This window comes from Haliotis cracherodii, unplaced genomic scaffold (genome assembly GCF_022045235.1).
Source record: "Haliotis cracherodii isolate W230 unplaced genomic scaffold, xgHalCrac1.p SCAF_1, whole genome shotgun sequence".
NCBI lineage: Eukaryota > Metazoa > Mollusca > Gastropoda > Lepetellida > Haliotidae > Haliotis > Haliotis cracherodii.
Window position 1 is genome coordinate 13675618 of NW_027266264.1, and position 21381 is coordinate 13696998.

At 40.6% G+C, this 21381-nt stretch overlaps 1 protein-coding gene across 1 annotated transcript; it reads left to right on the plus strand.

The window, feature by feature from the left end:
- Positions 1–217: 217 nt before the first annotated feature.
- Positions 218–20788, plus strand: LOC139459989 (exoskeleton protein RP43-like). Its single transcript, XM_071241688.1, has 17 exons — positions 218–287; positions 1943–2018; positions 3825–3964; positions 5178–5315; positions 5478–5562; positions 8239–8360; positions 8571–8735; positions 9451–9565; positions 10816–10937; positions 11828–11965; positions 12795–12879; positions 13161–13279; positions 14508–14663; positions 15808–15889; positions 17205–17329; positions 18268–18426; positions 20648–20788. The coding sequence occupies exons 1-17, from the start codon at positions 218–220 to the stop codon at positions 20779–20781; spliced, it is 2031 nt and encodes a 676-aa protein (XP_071097789.1). The 3' UTR covers positions 20782–20788.
- The last annotated feature ends 593 nt before the right edge of the window (positions 20789–21381 follow it).

A 21381-nucleotide genomic window follows, 5' to 3' on the forward strand; every position in this document is an offset into this window, starting at 1 on the left:
ATAATCTGAATTAACAAGAAGTGAACATTATATACAACGTGATTGCGTGTTGCAAGCGTATCACGAGACGCACTGTTTGCGACCTCTGGACAACGTGTGTTGTTGCGAAAGCTTTTATCTGTATCCGTTGTAGGCGTCATCGTAGGCGTCATCGTACTCGAGATCTACACACTGACCTAGCTCAGCTTCATTTGGTTACCGTCAACCTTCTACGGCTATGACGTCCGGTAACACATTTTTATTTTGCCTACTGCTGAGTTTTCTTCAACGTTTCGCTGGGGCATCAGGTAAGCACCCATTACCCAACACGTTTACCGTCTAACGTTGTGAGATGGCTTATCTTATCGTCCAACAGGAGTTGATGCAGAGAAACGTGCCTGAGGTAGTTATTGTACAGTTTGTCATCCAGCAACTGGAAGAAGGGGTTTTCAAAACATTTTCTTTTGTTTATCATTGTTGTGGATCGAGACGTTTCCCTACCATGACCGATGTGTTTGTTTGTTGTTTGATACCGCACTCTTCCAGCTATATGATGGCGGTCTGTAAATAATCGAGATTGAACCAGGCAAGCCAGTGATTGACATCATGAGCATCGATCTATGTACGGGGACACCAAAAATAGGCTTCACACTTTGTACCCATGTGGGAAATCGAACCCGGGTCTTTGGCGTGAAAGAGCGAACGCTTTAACCGCAAGATTATCCCACCGCCCCAAGCAATTTCTGATATCCGGAATTCCACCCTTTTATGAAGTATAATTTCATAACTATTGGTCTGTAAACGAATATATTTTTGTGTATTTTACACAATACATTTTACGAGTATGGCATTAGATCAAATATGTAGAGGATAATCAATGTGTTTTCTCAAATACCACTTTTATCTCATCGAGTGAAGTGTCTAATATCGTCACTCGTGAAAATATTAAGACTCTTTCCCCACTTCACCAGATGAGATAAAAGTGGTATTTAAGAAAACACATTGAATTTTCTATTTATTATATGCATGTTTTATTTTTATTACTTGCAATTTATATATTTTTTCGAAAACAGTGTCTGATAAATTACTTAGTTTTCCCTGTCGCCCCTTTACCACCGCCGTATAAAGGGGGTTTGCGAAAAGAATATAGTTCGTGAATAAAACTAGCCCTGTAAGTTTTGCGAATGCGAATGCGAAATTTCATATCGAGTATTAAGTTCCGTGGACATTTTTGTTTGTCATAATTAAACGTTCCTGTTTAAAATGAAAACAGAAATCATTTTCAAACAGCGAGTATTTTATTGGCGTAGGAATACATAAATAGTTAGTACCGTGACCATGTCGACCATCAGCTGAGCGCTCTCCAGGCTTACAAAATCCGCCAAATTTGATCAAATTTTCTCACAGATAAGTATGAAATTTGACATAAACACATTTATAGAACGCCGAACATTTTAACTGAAACATTGTTGCTTGCTGTCATGAATTAAATTAGGAAAATTCAATTCTCGGAAAATTCAAGCGGGCGCTTCTCGCCTCGGCGGTACGTCTCGCTGTCGCCAGTTGTGCCTAATGTCTGGCGAAGCATGTCCGACGCAAGAGTGATAAACATAGCCATAGATGTTATTTCCAGACATGAGACTCGTCAAAACGTTCATGTGGTCAGTTGAAGAGGAGTTATGCACCTGCGGTGGAGACAGTCGGCATCCGACGTAAACGTAATGTTTTGATTCAGGAGAAAGTAGTTCCGGCACCTTGTTTATATCAGTCACTAGTGACTGATAACTTGATCTATCGTCACTGATAAATTCCAGTATTTCATTCATATGTATATAATAAAAAATGATAAGTCCCCGCATTTTCACACATGAAATTTTAAATATATCTTTATCGGAATGCCAATAACGACTAAATGTTCACAGATGATATATATACACATTAATACTATCAATTTATTTTACAGAATGTTCAGGAAACCTGACCGCTACCACTGCTTACAAAACCCTGACGTCACCGAATTATCCAAAACCATACTCCAGGTTGTTTGCTCTCTAAAATAATCCACATAAATGATCAATGATAATTAGGGCTAAAACGAAATCGAATTTATAAAAGAAACGGACATAAATATTCCTTAAATGTTTGAATTACTGATGTACTTTAATTGCCCTTCATGAAACGAGTCGTCAGGCGGCGGGAGGATACCAGAAAAGTACCCATGTTGAAAATCAAACTCGAGATCACCGCGTGACGAGTGGCCAATGCATGTGCCTCACCGCCAAATGTGTGTCGTCAATATATACTGAACCGCAAAAGAAACGTCACCATGGATAGATCTATGAGAAACCTTATTTGTCCAAACACTGTAAACATACTTTGAGACATATTAAAGAGATGAAACTTGGCAAAACTGATCATCAAGGTTGAATTTAAGCGTCAAATGTTCTTAAAGTGAAACACATCACTAGTCTCTGAGCAAATGCCCTCACAAGTCAGTATCACGTGTGTCCGCCATGTGCATTGATGACTGCCGTGCAACGTCGATACTTGGAATGAATGAGGCGGTTGGTGAAGGCTATAGGCACTTGAGCCCACACTCTGAGGAACGCCTGACGCAGTTCAGCTGCAGTTGTCGTCCTTGGTCGGCGTCATTCAGCCGTCTTTGAATCTCGCCCCGCAAGTGCTCAATGGGATGTTAATCGGGACTGAAGGCAGGCCACTGCATGGTTCTGATGCCATTCTGCTGGAGGAAGTCTCTTGTTGCTCTGGCAGTGTGGACATAGGCGTTGTCATGCTGAAACTCGTATTTGCGGCGACGTGCCAAATGAGGTATGGCGTGTGGTCTCAAGACTTGATCAATGTACCGAGCTACTGTGACACCATTGCCTCTCCCTGGACCGATGTCCTGGAAGACCACAGGGCCGACCCTCTGTGCAAGACCGATCCCACCCCACACCATGATGCTCTGAGCACCCCACGAGTCTCTCTCAACAACACAAGCATCCGAATAACGTTCCCCACGGCGTCGCCTCTGTGTGTACGTGTGCGCGGCGGCACCAATGCTGGTGCTGTGTTGCTCACTGAAGACGGCTCCGGCGATGACGTGGTATCAGAATGGGTGCTCGGTGTGGCCTGTGACAATGGAGGTATCTGCTCGTCAATTGTCGACGCACGGTGCCCGCACTAATGTGTCGCTGGTGTGTCCCCATGCTCTGTCGAGCAGTTTCCGCAGCAGTAACAAAGACATCTTGAAGATGCTGTCGCACAATCTGACGAACCTGACGTCACGTTGGTGGCCTGGTACCGTTGCTGGAGCCTGTATATGGTCCTTACGTGGATTTGAAATGCACTGACTACTTGCCGGGCGATTAATTTGTCCAGATTGCAATCGTCCAAGGGCTTATTGTCTCTGATTTCATGTCAGTCTTGGCATGTGGTAGCCATTCAATAACGAATGAATGTTATCTGATCTGGGTGGATTTTTATAGGGCAAGAAATGGGGGTACGCATGTGCATTTCAATTTGTACGGAACTCACGTGCATCGGGTTACCATGGCTGTTGCCGTGATACGTTTGGGCGATCGGTTTTATTGTCATCTGCTTTGTTTTTTATCATCAAATTTCAATTTTCTGGACAAGGTCATGTTAAATTTTAGAAACTTTGACAAAAATTACCCAGATATTTAAATGACATCTTTTCATGCAGTGTTACTTGGTGTGACGTTTCTTTTGCGGTTCAGTATGGTTATGAGTAAAACCATGATGATTGTTGTACTCGGACTAAGTGCCAACGACGAGTGTCGTGAACGTAAATAATTTTCTCATCTATTTATTTGCATGTGAAGTAATCTCCATTGTGTGTGGACAATCACAGCTGCGCAGAACAACCACACCGTCATAATAGAGGTATCATCTTCTAATATTCAAGCAAGCGACGATTGCAAGGCTGACTCAGTGACAGTTTACAATGGAAACGCTCAAATAGGTATTTGAACATTTTTGTTTTGTGTGTTTGCTTGTTGTTTAATGCCGCATTCAGCAATATTCCAGCTGTATGGCGGAATCCTGTACATAATCGGAGCTGGACAAGACAATCTAGTGATTGATACTATGAACAACTACCATGCCGTCGGGGTAAGCGGTCGGGTAGCCTAATGGTTAAAGCGTTCGCTCGTCACGCCGAAGAACCGGGTTCGATTCCCGACATGGGTACAATGTGTGAAGCCCATTTCTGGTGTCCCCCGCCGTGATATTGCTGGAATATTGCTAAAAGTGGCGTAAAACCATACTCACTCACTCATTTCACGATAACCATATTATTATTTTTCAAAAGAGGGTCATTGAAATTGGCGTTATGTTTTTACATGTAATAACATGATAATCAATAATAATGTATTTTTTATGTTTCCCTATTACCCAAATTCAATCTTTGTCTTTTACAGGGTTCACAATAATACGTCCATATGTTTCAGATGTTGCCATGTTTCGAGTAAAATTATTTGCCTGAATGCTTTTATCCAACCACGGACCTGTATTAAAAGCAATGTCAATATAATTATGTCAACCTTCCAGCCCGTGATACAATTATATTGATCAAACACACAGCAAACTTACTGTCAAACCGCTAATAACAAATTTACCCCCGGCGCTGTGGTATATAAGTATATTTATATTAAGATTGAGTGAGTGAGCATGGTTTTACGCCGCTTTTAGCAATATTCCAGCAATATTCCAGCAATATCACGGCAGGGGACACCAGAAATGGGCTTCAAACATTGTACCCATGTCGGGAATCGAACCCGGGTCTTCGGCGTAACGAGCGAACGCTATAACCACTAGGCTACCCGACCGCCCCATTTATATTAAGAAAGTATATGACTGTTAGATAGCTGTGATACTAAAATATAACATTAAATAGACAAGGTAAATATATATTTACTTGCATGGAGTACAACATTTAGTTTGTTCCAATATTTTACAACACGTATACCTCAATACATTACATCTTACAATTTCATATCTAAAACTGAAGGTGCATTGGCTGAAACATCTCCAAATGTTTATGTATGGGCGTTAAGAACTCATTTTTCGAGTCGATTCAAAAAATCGATTCTCAAAATTGTAAGGTACAGCGCGTGTCAATCATTGTCGTTCTGCTTGTGGAATATGTTTATTATGGATTATTTTACTTTGTTCAGCATCCCAAGTACTTGGCATCTCCTGCAAGACCTTCACTCCAAAGTACCAGAGTGGTTTAAATCAGGTGCTCGTTGTGTTTAAAACAGACGAGTCTATTGTTAAGAAGGGGTTTCGATTGACCTACAGATCGGTTCCACGTAAGCAATGTATTTAGTCTTTGTTGTTCCTTGCTCTATATTAATCTGATTCCATTCATTCAATAATAACAGATAATAGAAACTTTAATATTCGTGTGTATTTTTGAAGGAACAGAATCAAAGCAGATCGTTGTAATTTGTTTATAATGAATTATTTTTCAGAATCGGAATGCTTTCCTCAACGAACTGCCGATGGCATCATGCCATATTACATCGTTTCACCAGGCTACCCGAATGCTTACTTCAAGTACGTAGTTTATTTGCTTTCATGTACCATTTTATAGGGTAAAAAAGACAAAGGGGGGCTGTAAGTCAGTTGGATTTACCCCGCTTCAAACTTTATCTTACGTTATGTCATGACAAGCCAGCTTCATGTGCTAGGAAAGTGGTGAGACAGCGTTGGTTCAGTATGAAGCGCCGTAATTCGCTGTGACGTCAGAATGTCTAGCAATGTCGTGTTTTGGTTGAACTGCAGATTCACTTTACTACGGTGGCCCATGATGGGACATGATGTCTGTTTTTCAATATTTTAACATTTCATTTACTGTTATCATAACCTTTGGTAAATTAACACAATTTGTCATACAAATGTGATAAATTATGTTTAAAAACAACCGAAAACATGGAAAATGTACTTTCAAGTAGCTATTGAATCGCTGAAATGTGAAGCGAAAATGTCAAAAACTAAATGAAAATAATAATGAATAATATTTCCAGCGCGGGGTAAACTATTTACACCGCGGTGAAAAGTATTTTGACCTTTTCGTTTTTGTTTTTGACATTTTCATTTTAGTTTTAGCGATTCAATATCTACTTTATGCATGATTTATCACACATTTGTATGACAAATCGTGTTAATTTGCCAAAGGCTATGATAACAGTAAGTGAAATGTCAAAATATTGAAAAACGGTGTCCTCCCATTAGTCATACGGCCCATTAGTCATACGGGTTAAAACAACATATGGTATGGTTGACTGCACCAACAACTACCTTTGTAATACCCACAATTAAAGTGGAATGGTCCAAGAAACACAAAATTACAACTTTTAATACTTTTGATAATCTTTTAATACTCCTCAGCATAGCATATATATTCATCATAGCCTATATCATCAATTACCTATAATCGTATATGACATATATACATAAATAATCACATTAAGTAATCACTGTAGGTTAAATGATCATTAACGTAGCATCACATATTTACATTTTGAGTTTGCAGTTTCACATTTAGTGGTCAGTTAGATACAGATAACCAGCAGCATCCAGAAACTGAAGACTGGAGTTGGTCCCACAATCTGATGAGTCCGCTTTCCTTCTCGCGATACACTCGCTTTCTGCCTTGGGGAGCAGCACCAAAGTCAATTTGACGCATCTTGGCAGATTCAGACTTCTCACTCCTGCTTGATCAGTTCAACAAAACGATAAATGTTTGGATGATGATGTGGCAGAGACATGTTCAGTCGGTAGGAAGCCTTCCAGATTATTGTTCGTGCGAGGTCCAATGTTTCGGTGGTGATTCCATAGAGGGATGGGGAATCTAGCATCATCATCAACCCAAGTTGTTACAATATAATCATTAAATCCCTGAGCGTTGTCTAGTTCTGGCGTATCGTCCATGGCGTTGACCCGGGCATCTTGGACGTCAGCTTCTGGTAACAGAGCCAGGGATGATGCTCTTCTGACCCAGCGTCTGACCTCAGGATTTTCTTGGTATGGGACAGCTAACCCTTAGTCTTGTACTTTCCTCCAGATGGCTTGGGTGAAGTGAAAGTTACATCCTCTCACTCTGGCTGCAGGAAACTCAGTCTCGATAACAAGAGTGATATGCTAGAGTAAAAAAATAGACACTTTTATGTACTAGTTTGTGTTTTTTCATTAAATTGAGTAAACTCAATTTAACTCGGTAAAGAACAGTAAATAGTTTGAGATGAATCCTGTACTTGTTCCTTAAACATCATAGGTATTTATTTAAATAACATTAATTTGAATGTTTGAATTTCATGTATCATGCTCAAATAACTTCAATGTATATTACTTTAATAACATTCATGATTTCATTACCAAAGACTGTGTCATACTCAGTATAGATATATATGTTAGAGAATAAACTAATCCCAAGCTTTCTAATTAGTGGACTAATCCATTTTGACCAAAGGGTATATGCCTATTGTTGTTTTAACTAATCCCTCATTTGCTGTATAACTATTGGGAGTATGACAAATGGGCGTATGACTAATGGGACATGACCTGAAAAACAGACTTCATGTCCCTTATGGGCCACCGTACTTTGCAATTAGTCACATGACATTCTAAATGCTGATAGCTTCTGAAGTGACATATCTTTCAGCGTGTACAATTCTATAGAGGGGTCGCGGGTGGCCCTGTCGCCTAAGGCGCCGCGATTCGCTGTGAAGAGTTGCGTCCCTTGGGCACGCAAGAAACCTATGATTGTGGGTTCGAATCCCGGTTATGTTTCTAGGTTTGTCAGCACTTTACCCATGCTCGTGGGTTTCACCGAAGTGGTAAACGTTTGAGTCCTGCATCACTTCGGGCTCTCTTCTCACATTATAAACTGACACACCGCGATATAACTGTAACACTGTTAAAAGCGGCGTTAAACCAAACTCACTCACACACTTGCAATTTTATTCTATAGTGATCAATGCTATCGTGATCCAGAAAGTGGCGTTTATCAATTCTGCTTTAAAATTAAATGATATGTTAAGATTTACTGCGGACTGGAAAGTATATGTGCATATACATGTAACTACGCCATTTCTTTTGACAGGTATTTTCTCCGAGACACCAATATCTGGTAGACATCGGCCACTCCGCCAATGAAAAGTTTCGATCTCGTAATATGTAACCCTGGATTTACGGGATATATGTATGTGTACATGTGTGTTATCTTTTAAGCAACTTAAACTGCAGCTGGGAGATTCTAACACTGTTGGACGGCATTGAACTGGATGTTGTGTCATCAGATGTAGAAGGCCCTTACCCTGCTTGTGGACATGACATTATTACTGTCCGCTCGGGTAAGTATTGATCACATGTGGGTATGTGATCACTGGTCTCATTGAAGGTGGCTGCCATACTCTTTTGTTCTAAAACATGGAATTGGAAGCGGAATGGGATCCTAATGAATAATGCAAAAACCTGGATTTGGCATGCAACAACCGAAATATGAATAGGAAATATTTTAAGGCTTTCTGACACCTAATAAATGCATTCATGTATGTTTGTAGAATTTAGATTTCCCACAGACGAGAAGCTGGGACAATTCTGTGGTAGCACAAGCAACACAACCACGTTTGTTACACCTTCGCCTGGCATGACGGTAAACTTTACAACGAACAGTGCTGTAGTAAAACGTGGCTTCAGGCTGCGCTACCGGGGCTTTTCGGGGACAGGTAGGTAACTGCTACTTACAACAAGTGAGAGTGAGTAAGTAAGCAGTATTTGAGTTATCATGGTGTGTCAGCTTGATGGGAGTGGAAAGTCACAAACACATACAAAGGCAAGTCAATTGTTCATTTAAAAAACACGTATATATATGGTCAAGTCAACGTAGGGAATTTCATCGGACAAGTTTTGTCAGTGATGCGTCAAATTTGGACATGTCCTCCACATGTTTACCATAAAACTTTTTGAAAGCCTTACTGTGGCCTTGAATGTTGTAACCTTGATCAAACAACTTCTGAACAAGATTCGTATGACGCTCTTTGAAATCTTGGAAGAAAGAGCATGCTCGATTTCATGCTCGATTTTATATCTAAGTTGCGAAATGTAAACACCAAGCACAGTGAGAACATCTGAGATTTAAACCCAAGAACTTTCGTTTCTTGGACACCGCAGAGCCAATTCCGCCGCCTTAGACGACAGGGCCACCCGTGTACTCACACTGCATTGGAAACTTGGTTTAAACCAATAAATGTTAAGTCCTGGGCCCACTCGCACAAAGCGATCTTAGCGCTACGACTATCATAAGCCTATGTTAACGATCATCTTAGCTCTAAGATCGCTTTGTGCAAGCGGGCCCAGATATGCAAAACTCGGATATATTTAACAACGCGTATTGCACTTGTGTACAGTTCTACAATGTTTTTGCATTTCCTTTATTTTCAGGACCAACGACACCACCACCGCCGCCGCTTCCCTGTGGCAACTCTAGCTACACCGTCACTACAACTTCAACAAAACATTTTCTGATATCCCCAGGATACACTCACGGCTACAGCGGGTTCGTTTTTCACGTGGGGCCGCTTTTGCGTAAATCTTGGAATTAAAATATATTAAGGTTGTTCCTATCGCATCTTGGTAATTCTCACATTCCAATATTGTACAAGATTTCGTTGAATTGTCTCTATTCGTCAATTATCTATTGAGCGCTAAGAAATAATCCTCGGTGAGTCAGTTGGGTTTAACACGCTTTTAACAGTTTTCCAGTTATTTTACGGCTTGTCAGCTTTGATGTGAGGAAAGCCCAAAGTGATGCAGATCTCTGACATCTTCCACTTTGGTGAACACCATAAGCACCCGTATGGTGCTGACAAACCTGGAAACATAATTGGGACGAACCGAACAATCATAGGTTTCTGACGTGCCCAAGGGACGCAACTCTACACAGCGCATTGCGGTTCCTCTGACAAACACAAATGGTGCTGACAAACCTGGAAACATAATTGGGACGAAGTAATCAAACATTGAACTGGTCAGCCGGCCCCAGCGACGCTACCAGACAGTGTACCGAACTTCCGTCGATATACCCGGTAGACAGCCGGTATCAACATGTAGTAGTTTAGCTGAGAAATGCAGTAACGCCGTAACGAGATTTAGCCGCGACCATACTAAACTGTCAGTTACAGGGCCGAAGATATCTTTATATTTTATTTATAAAATCTTTGAATATGATAGTATTAAAATTGTACGGAACAGATCTTAATTTGTTGATCCAATGATTGTACGGAACACCGCCATGGTACTATCATTGTCGTGGAGGTATATAAGGAAACAATTTGCAGATCCACAATGCTTGCTATTTAAACCGACACGTGTTGCTTACTGTTATTTGATTTCATCTGTCAATTTACTCCATCCAAATTAAATGTCAAATTCAAAATACTTATCTATTTAAATACTTATCTTGAGATTAATTGTTAAGTGAGTGAGTTGGGTTTCACGCCGCTTCAGTATTCCAGTCATATCTCGGCGTGTCAGCTTAATGTGAGAAGAGAGCCCGAAGTGATGCAGGTCTCAGACGTTTACCACTTCGGTGAAACCCACGAGCACAGGTATTGCGCTGACAAACCTAGAACCATAATTGGGGCGAACCGAGATTCGAACCTCTTAATCGTAGGTTTCTGGCGTGCCCAAGGGACGCAACTCTGCACAGCGAATCGCGGCGCCTTAGACGACTGGGCCATCCTTGCCCCCTAATTGTTAGGTTCTCTTTGGATTGTCAATATATGTGTCATTTGTGTTTCTTGACAGGAGAGAGAACTGTTCCTACACCATCATCGGGCCATCCAACACCATGATCCACGTCAAGGTTACAGATTCTAGCCTTTCATCGGGGTCGTTGTGTGAAGGAGTCTACGTAAAGGCTTATGATGGTGAGAGTTTAACCCACAACGTTGCGGCCTGTATTTCAGATGTGCTAAGAAACGTTCAATGCATGTAATTAACTTGCCTATTCTAACATGTGTTATATAACTTTAACCAAGATATATAAAATGTCAAAACCAGAAACTAACCAGACTCGATCCCCATGATGACGTGTACAAATGGCTATCAAACGGATGAGGGGATACGGTGTCCGCAGTTGACCAATATATTTAGGTCATCAGGGCCCACTTGCACAAAGCGATCTTAGCGCTAAGGTGATCGTAACTCCTATACTTTAACGTAGGCTTACGATAGTCTTTTTGCTAATATCGCTTTGTGCAAGTGGCCCCCGGGATATAATGGTGTACAGATTTTTCAGAGCACTATAATGATTTGTAGACAATCTTTAGTTGCAGAACAGCGCTATTAATCCCACATTACATACTGGCAGACTGTTCCAACGGTTCGATCGGTGGACACCAGTAGTGACAGACAGAAACATTCATGAACGATGAACGGACAAAGAAACTAGTATTCGTACCCCGACGGTTTAAACGTTTTCTTATGTCTACATTCACTATAACTATTACTTGCACGATATTGGCTAATTGTTTTTATGTCACTGAGGTATAAACTTAAAAGCTATATTTTTCTACCCTGGCGCTGTCCATCACCATGTCGGCACCCCAAGTCGCCTTCAGTGCTCCTCAATATCCTTGGTTTGTCAACATCACATATGTGTGTTCGTGGAATTCACAAACAAATGTCATATTGGTTTTATATTTATCCAACATTAGTTAAGGTATCGGGAATTGACTGACACACACTTAAATGTACTATTAACCCTTATGTCACGCGTCATTGTTCAAAGGCATGTGTTTTCGTTTCGTTATCACAGGTGACACGTTGGTGACAGTGTGGTGCTCCAAGCAAAGACCGGAATTCCAGACAAAAAACAATGAACTGAAATTGAGATTCGCGACAGATGGCTTAACACCGTATAAAGGCTTTAATCTTACATACTTTGCCACATCAGGTAAACCTGAGGTATCCCCAGCTGTACATACCACAACGTTCAACGCACTGGAGTTTTGTTTCTTCTTCTTTTTTCATTATGTGGATGCAGTTGTTAGATGTTAGTTTTGGGGTGTTTTTTTTAGTTTATTGTTGGGTTTTGTTTTTTGTTTTTTGGTTGTTTTTTTGTGTGTTTTTTTGGTTTGGGTTTTGGGGGTTTTTTGGGTTTTTTTTGTTTGTTTTTGTTTTTTGTTTTGTTTTGTTTTTGGGTCGGGGCTGGGGGGAGGGCCTAGATTACTTTGTTTTTGTTTCGGGTTGGGGGTAGTGGTATTTTTGTTATTTGGAGGGGTGGGGGGATGGTGTTGGGGGTGTTATTAATTCCAAATCTGTTCTTATTACGTGTACTTTTTATAACCCATACCATCAGAACAACATCTCACTGAATAAACTAAACTGCCAAGCAGACGAAAGTAAATGTATGCACCCACGTTTGAAAGTGGCTTAAATGAAACAAACAAGAAATGGTTAGTCGATGATGATGTATTTGATACGAGTATCAAACATTTGTAATTGTCTTTGCCAAGTCTAATTTGCAAGTGTATGCGTTCTTGTGCCTGGCATATGTTCCACTTATGAAGTCACCCTTCCGCCATGATGTTGCTAGAATATTTTAAAATGCGACGTAAAACAGCACTCCTTCCTTATTGAGATTCTACAGTATCTATACCAACGTTCCCAACAGGGCAAATACTGTGTCCCCGAAAACGTATTGATACCTATAAAAGCCCCTCTTCCAAGCTATCAAAGATCACACTCACTATATTCACACATAACCTTGTACTTTTTTCCAGATCCGTACAAATGCGAAAATCAGTTAGTAGCTACAAGGGCGATACAACTTTTCTCATCACCAAATTTCCCGCTTCAGTATCAGAAGTATGATGTTTTTAATGATTTTGACATTAACAGTTTTTGCAACCAACATTTATAAGTTCCACCCTGTTTCTTCGCATACATAAGTATAATGCTATTAATAACAAAATGCCTAAATCTAAGCGAATAATTGTCCATGTTTCATTGATTAATACTTATTAATGTGTGACACACTTTTCTGGCTTCCATCGTCGTATATCACGGCATATTGCTATAAATACGACGAAACCAGACTCACTCGCTGGAATTGATTCAATCTAATAAATACTTTACCTCTCTTTCAGCAACGAGGACTGCATCTGGGCGATATCAACATCTGAGAAAAACATAAAGCTTACCGTTGAGGTTTTGAGGCTGCAGGGAGGAACTGGTTGCCCATATGATTATGTAGCAATTTATGATGGTGAGAGTGTTTCACAATCAACACACCCGGTTTTGTTTTTACTTCAATCAACACACCCGGTTTTGTTTTTACTTCACTTCTAAATTTCGACATTAATGCGTGAACGACCAAACATATCCTATTTCACTGATCATTTGTAAAATATTATTTCTTTTTAGGGACTGAATGTTTGCTTAAGTTAGGTAAGACGCTAAAAGGGAACCAGAATATGCATGACTATGGCCCCGTTCAACAAAGCGAACATAAGGCCACGACTGGCGCAGGTCTATGTATAAGAGTTACGTTCGTCTTAGCGCTACGTCCGCTTTGTTGAACAGGGCACAGGCTTCGAACTCATACTTTCCAACTTACAACTGCTTATTACCCAGCACAAATGAGATTCGTCGATTTCGAAGATGGATGTAAATATTCTTTTTGTTGGCATTCTTTAAATCCAAAGGGCACTCTGGAACATCTTAATAAGTGTCCCGTGCTACAATTAAAAAGGAAAATATCCCTGTGATCTGTACTGTATAACGACTCATACAGCGAGAACCTTACGTTGTTTTGTGAAGACTCTTGTTCAGTTCTTGCGTGATATAACCAGAGTTTATTCCGCCTCCGTGGTCTAATGGTAGAGCGTCCGCCCGGAGAGCGGAAGGTCCGGGGTTCGATCCCCAGCCGCGTCATACCAAAAGACGTTAAAAGATGGTTCTTGTTGTTACCCTGTCTGGCGCTCGGCATTAAGGGGCTAAAACAAGGACTGGTCGGCTCGGAGTCAGTATACTGTGTCTGAGTGGGTTATTCATGTTAAACTGCGGCATGGTATCTCAGTGAGCTGGCACTATAAATCGGCATCAGTCCGGACTATTACAAGCAGCCACACACATACACGTGCATGCACGTCGCTATATAAGTGCAATAATCTTGGACGCGACGTTAACCCCATTTCACCTCACCTCACCTCACCAGAGTTATTCCCGAATTAGGAGGCGACTAATACGATCGGGTGGTGAGGTTCGCTGACTTGATTGATGCATGTCATCAAATCCAAATGGCCTATATCGATCTTCAAGGTGTCAACCACCGGATTGTCTGGTCCATTCTCGATATTTACAGACCACCGTCATACAGCTGGATAATTGCTGACTGCGGCGTTAAACAACATACGCAATTCGTGAATAGGTGGCCGATACTTATGGTTTATGTTATTGGTTTATGATGATACATGGAACTGGCATGTCTACAGGTTCCACGACTTCGAGCCTGGTCATTGGCAGACTCTGTTTCATGGATACACCAACTCTAACAAGCTCCGGATCAGATGTTCTTGTGCGTTTCCACTCCGATGATTCCCTTTCTTTTGCCGGATTTCAGATGAGCTACACTGGTGGAAGTTACTCAAGTAGGTTGATTTGTGGTATTGCGAACTCAATTCTATTAGGGCTGGGGCGGGTAACTCGGGTGTTCGGGTCGGGTGGGTCCTGAGTAGGATCCGGGTACCCACAGGACTACCAGGACCTGTGGTTAGTCACTTGATATATTGTTTAATGACAAACACTAATTGGAGCTCAGTGGTTACACTACAAATGTAATGTTCCCATTTCTGTATAATGATGCACACATTCCTTTTGACTTGTATATGTTTCAGTAAAGATAAAGCTTCAGTCAACTTCAGTGTACGCATGATTTGATCGTTTCATAAGAGACTATATAATCTATTATATGGTCTTCGGTTTCATACATGTATCTGAACAGTTTTTGCCAGGGCTACAGTTAAACTATTTCCAATTAGACATTGTGTTCCCAACGCTTGAGACATACAATGGATACCCGGGTAGGGGCGGGTAATAGGGGGTTGGGTACCAGGTAGTACATTTGGACTCGTCCCAGCCCTACATTCTATATGTTCATAGGGTATTCACGCTTGCTTCACTTACATAGCTACGCGCATGCGTGTGTATGATACTGCTTGTACTAGTCCGGACTAATGCCGGATTGACAGTGCTAGCCTACTGAGACACCATGCCGCAGTTTATCATGGATTCCCATTCAGATATTAAAGTGACCCCGAGCCTTGTTTTATGCCCTTTAAGCATTGTAAAAACAAGTACCATATTTTGGTATGACATGGTCAAGTGAGTGAGTGAGTTAATGCTTTACGTCACATCGGCAATATTTCAGCCATATCGTGACATGGTCAAGAGATCGACCCGCCGAAATTCCTCATGTACACGAAAAACCTACAAGTGTTAATAAAACAACGGGGGTATTATTAACACACATAACAATTGAATGGATTACAGTAAACTACGGTTATAACGAACTCAAAGGGACTACTAGTTTTAGTTCGTTATAACCGTAATTCGTTATAAGCATATATACAGCAAAACTACAGCAAATAGTCGGGACTAAAAAGTTAGTTCGTAATATCCGTCAGTTCGTTATAAGCGTGTTCGTTATAACCGTAGTTTACTTTAAATGTATATATATATGTATATTTCAAAATATATTTAACCTTAACAAATAAGTATTAATATATCCATCAGACTGTGGCGACAACAACCTCATCGCTCCAATCTTCGGTGTCGGTCATATCAAATCGCCAAGATATCCAAATAATTATCCAAGGTAATATTTTAGTTGATCATGATGTGCATGTATGCATTCTAAAATGGATAGAATTATCATAAAACGGTCCACACATGATCAACAGGCAATGCTAGGGTCTCTATATTTTGATAATGCCCTCATTGTGCGTGATTGAGTGAGTGCCTGACTGTATCAATTGGCGTGATTGAGTGAGTGCCTGACTGTATCGATTGGCGTGATTGAGTGATTGCTTGACTCTATAGACTGGCGTGATTGAGTGAGTGCCTGAATGTATCGATTGGCGTGATTGAGTGAGTGCCTGACTGTATCGACTGACGTGATTGAGTGATTGCTAACTGTATAGACTGGCGTGATTGAGTGAGTGCCTGACTGTATCGACTGACGTGATTGAGTGATTGCTAACTGTATAGAATGGCGTGATTGAGTGATTGCATCACTGTATCGACTGACGTGATTGAGTGATTGCTAACTGTATAGACTGGCGTGATTGAGTGAGTGCCTGACTGTATCGACTGACGTGATTGAGTGATTGCTAACTGTATAGACTGGCGTGATTGAGTGAGTGCCTGACTGTATCGACTGACGTGATTGAGTGATTGCTAACTGTATAGACTGGCGTGATTGAGTGATTGCATCACTGTATAGACTAGCGTGATTGAGTGAGTGCCTCACTGAAAAGACTGGCGTGTGTGAGTGCCTGACTGCTTCGACTGTCGTGATTGAGTGATTGCCTGACTGTATCGTCTGGCGTGATTGAGTGATTGCTTACGAACACACTGACGATATGTGTATTGAATTTCGTGCATATATTCAGAAGCATATAGCAGAGATTACAAATGGTGGATGAATCGAGCAAACTGGCAAGATGCAGGCCTTACCCTTGCAACGTTTTGGTGCACATATTTCCATGCCGGTGTCAGCACCCATCATTGTACTGTCAATCATCGCATCATCATTTACAACATCAACCAATTTTCAGAAATTGAACTTCGAAAATGTCACAAAATGGCCTCCCTCCGATATTGACGTAAACTATTGCATGTCGTATTCTGGACCAGCTCCACTCTGTGTGTGCGTGCGTGCGTGCGTGCGTGCGTGCGTGCGTGCGTGCGTGCGTGCGTGCATGCGTGCGTGCGTGCATGCGTGCGTGCTCGCGCGCGTGCACAATATAGTGCAATCATTCATGTGTACATACACTCCTCATATAAGTTTATGATTAAATTTATTTTTATGTTACCGTGTATCGTCGACCACCCCCATGGTAGTAATAACATGTTAAAGGGATTCTTTGTTATCATTTGTATGTGTTGCAATTTTGTATCTCTCTTTACAGCAATACAGAATGTGTATGGGCAATCCACACTGACAACGAAGATTTTGTTATAACCCTTGGCGCTCAAAACTCCTCTATTGAGTACAGCAATGGTTGTATGAAAGATTATGTGGAAGTCTTTGATGGTAAACGCTTTATATATATACACAATATCTATAAAAGTGACAAAACCCTTTCCATAATCATTGGCACCATTGTACGATTCCGCCTATGCAGGTATCATCAGCATTTTTTATGGATCATTTAAAAATTGTGAAGATAACTCGTCTTTGCGAAAAGTCATAAACGCACGCAAAGGGAAGGCAAGTATCACCTTAAGAAATACGGCAACATTGGTACAAGTCAAAATTGCATCGGATTTCATGTTGGTCACTAAAGTGTCAAATTTGAAAATGTCCTCCACATGTTTACCACAAAACATTTTGAAGACTTTTCTGCGACATTGTATCATGTAACCCTGACAAAGAATTGTTGACCAAGAGTTGTATGACGCGCTTTGAAATATTCGTAGAAATAGCATTCCCGATTGGTCCTCAAACGTTGTGAAATGTAGACACCAAAGGCTGAATCTGGGGCAATAATTCTCCAGATGAAGGGAACTTTGACTTTGGTCTTTGAGGATAGGAAACAAACCGATAGATCTGCTGCATGACATTCTGGAACCAATGGCCGCCAATCTTATTTATTCCGGTTATTTGTGGCTTGTACATTTTTGACAGTGATTTATTTGATTTTGGGAAGGTAAATGGCTTTTTTAAATCTTTCATATCTATTTCATATATTTTGTTTATACATAAACTTAATCTGTGCTACATTGCTAACTGTTTAACAGTGCTTTGGTGGAAGACTTTTGATACTATGTATGGTATGTAAGTAACGTATTGTCATCGCTTTGCATGATCCTATAGAAATTAATCACAAGTTATAAAAGAACTCCTGTCAGGAAGTATTAAATGCAGGAAACCAATACAGATATGCTTTTCAGAAGACAACGAGTCCTACACAACGACTGGATGTATTCTATGCACACACGATTCCACTCGCCAAATTTCTGTTGCTCTAGGTGCAAGTACTTCGTCACCATCACTGGGGAAATTTTGCGGGACTCAGAAACCACTGTATCAAAGCTCTGGAAGCTATATGACAGTAAAGTTCCATTCAAATGGCGTCAGCAATGACAAGGGATTCTACATCATATACAGTGCTTATTTATCATCCTCGTGTACGTATTTATGCGATAGTTGTTTGGATTTGTTTGTTTGTTGTTTAACGCCGCACTCATAAATATTCTAGTTGTTTGAAAGAGATGACATGTCATTATACGAGAGTGAGTGAGTGTGATATGGGAGGAATGCCCGAATTGTCGCAAAATGTTAACCACCGTTGAAGCCTACGATCACGAACATATTCAGGGCGAATTATTCATTAATGATTAACGAATTACATCATTCTAGGATTCGAATCCACAATCTTATGTCTCTGGTATGCCTAAGGAACGCAATTCTGCAAATTGCATTGCGGCGACTAAGACAACAGGGCCACCCTGCGTCCTATTTCCATATCTAATCGGAACTAAAGAATAAGCTACGAAGGATAGACGATTCATTGTTTTAAGTTGCGTCCCATGGTTCGAATTCTAGATTCGATACTATTATAATAGGGTATGTAAGACCACGTCTTTCAAAGTATATTTATATCTTCCACTTTTTAATCGTAGCATATATGTTCTTTTAATGTTTGGCTAAATTTTGTCAGTCGTCGCTAACAACTGGAGGGATGATGTAAATCCGACTGGGGTCCATGCAGGTAGCAAAAGTACTGTAAGTCCCCATGGTCCCCAGCGCGGTGATCAACCTTCAGTTGGTGGCGATCTATAGCCCGTTTTTATAATGTGTTGTCAAATGATTCTGTTAGTTATCTCTTTTAACATATTCAAACTAGTTTTAAGACAGTCTGTGATATGCTAGTTTTTATACTGCCCTTCGTCGGCAGAATTTTGTACTACTTAATATATATTGTTAATGTCAATTTTGTTTCGTCACGATATGGCTGAAATATTGCCGATGTGACGTTAAGCTTTAACTCACTCACTCACTATTATAATATTTGCATGTCAGTAGTTCACCAATGCTCAAAGATTTCACGAAAGTGAACAACACTTAAGTACTGCGTTACCATGGGTTTCTCCATCATAACTGCTGATGTGCGTTTACGGAAGCGTAGTAGGGCCACGATGATTTTTTCCTAAGTATTTCCTACGTAGGAATTCGTATCTCCTACGTAGGACTTATTATCTCCTACCTAGGACTTATTATCTCCTACGTAGGACTTACTATCTCCTACGTAGGCTTTACTATCTCCTATGTAGGAGTCCCTAGTATGGTGATCTACCATCAGTTGCTGGTGATCTATAGCCTGTTTTTAAAATGTAATGTATATGTATAGTGCTATTGATTTTATTATTACATACTAGTTTTAAATTTTATTGCTGTGATACGTCTAGTTGTTTTACTGTCCCTCGTTGGCAGGTTTTTACATCCGTTTCATTATATGTATTATATTTCACTTTTGATAGTCACGATATGGCTGAAATATTGTAACTCACTCACTCACTCACTCCTACGTAGGACTTACTATCTCCTACGTAGGAGACAGTAAGTCCTACGTAGGAGAAACAGTCATACGTAGGAGATAGTTATTCTAGTCCATACTAAGTCCTACGTAGGAGATAGTAAGTCCTACGTAGGAGATAGTTAGTCCTACGTAGGAGATAGTTAGTCCTACGTAGGAGACAGTGATCTAAGGTCATACTAAGTCCTACGTAGGAGATAGTAAGTCCTACGTAGGAGATAGTAAGTCCTACATAGGACATAGTAAGTTCATACTAAGATACTTAATTCACCGTGGCCCAAGGGTATCGTAAGTCCCTGTCATTCACGGAATATTTCCATTTACTACGCTTTTAAACGTAGAATTTCTGTCATTTTAATTGTGACTAAAATTATGTACAATCGCCAGCGACTGAAGGGATGATGTAAATCCTGCTAGGGTCCATGCAGGTAGCAAAGGTACTGTAAGTCCCCATGGTCCCTAGTATGGTGATCTACCTTCAGTTGCTGGCGATCTATAGCCTGTTTTTAAAATGTAATGTATATGTATAGTGCTATTGCTTTTATTATTACATACTAGTTTAAAAATTTTATTGCTGTGATACGTCTAGTTGTTTTACAGTCCCTCGTTGGCAGGTTTTTACATCCGTTTCAATATATGTATTATATTTAACTTTTGATAGTCACGATATTGCTGAAATATTGCCGATGTGACTTAAAATTTTAACTCACTCACTCACTCACTCACTCACCGTGGCCCTACTACGCTCCCGTAGGCGTATGATTTACGTAGAGAAAGTATGGATCTTATTACATTTTTCATTTTTTTAACAGCATCAAACATAGGAGTAATAGCTGGTGGAAGTGTCGGCGGAGTGGTCTTCCTGGTGGTAGTGGTCGCCGGTGGGTGTTTCTTCAGACGGAGAAGACTAAGACTAATGCCACAAAGACTTGTTGAAGAACGTTAGTAACTAGTTGAACACACAGTGCCATTTAGAAAGTGGTCAAATGTAAGATATAATGTATTCGGGATAACACTTTCTTAGTAAAGTAAAGGTTCTCGTACTTTTTTGGGTTGAGTCCCATCCGGGATTCGAACACACACCGTGGAAGCCTCAGTGGCTGAGTGGGTTAGATCGCCGACTTTGTGTGCTGGCGATTAGGTGCCTCACACTGGTAGTGTGGGTTCGAATCCCGGATGGGACTCAACCCCAAAATCTGTATTTTACTAAGAAAGTGTTATCTCAAATTTAACTTTTGTTATATAAGTTACTCTTGTTTTCATTCGTATTTCTAATATCATTACGTGCGCATTTTGAACTGGCATGTGAACCCCGGTCGAAGGGAGGTAACTCTACGCTCCACTGTGAACGCGTCTCATAAACATCAGCTCTTATATCACGATACGGTGCCTCTCTGCGGGAAGATCTGACGCTCCTCCATTCGTTTCACGTCAGGTTCTCGTCAGCCAATCAGCGCCGAGGTTTCAAAATTCATGGCACGACTGAGCAAAGCTTCACACAAGCACACATGTATATGAAGTCGGTCTGTCGAAAACGAAAAAAATC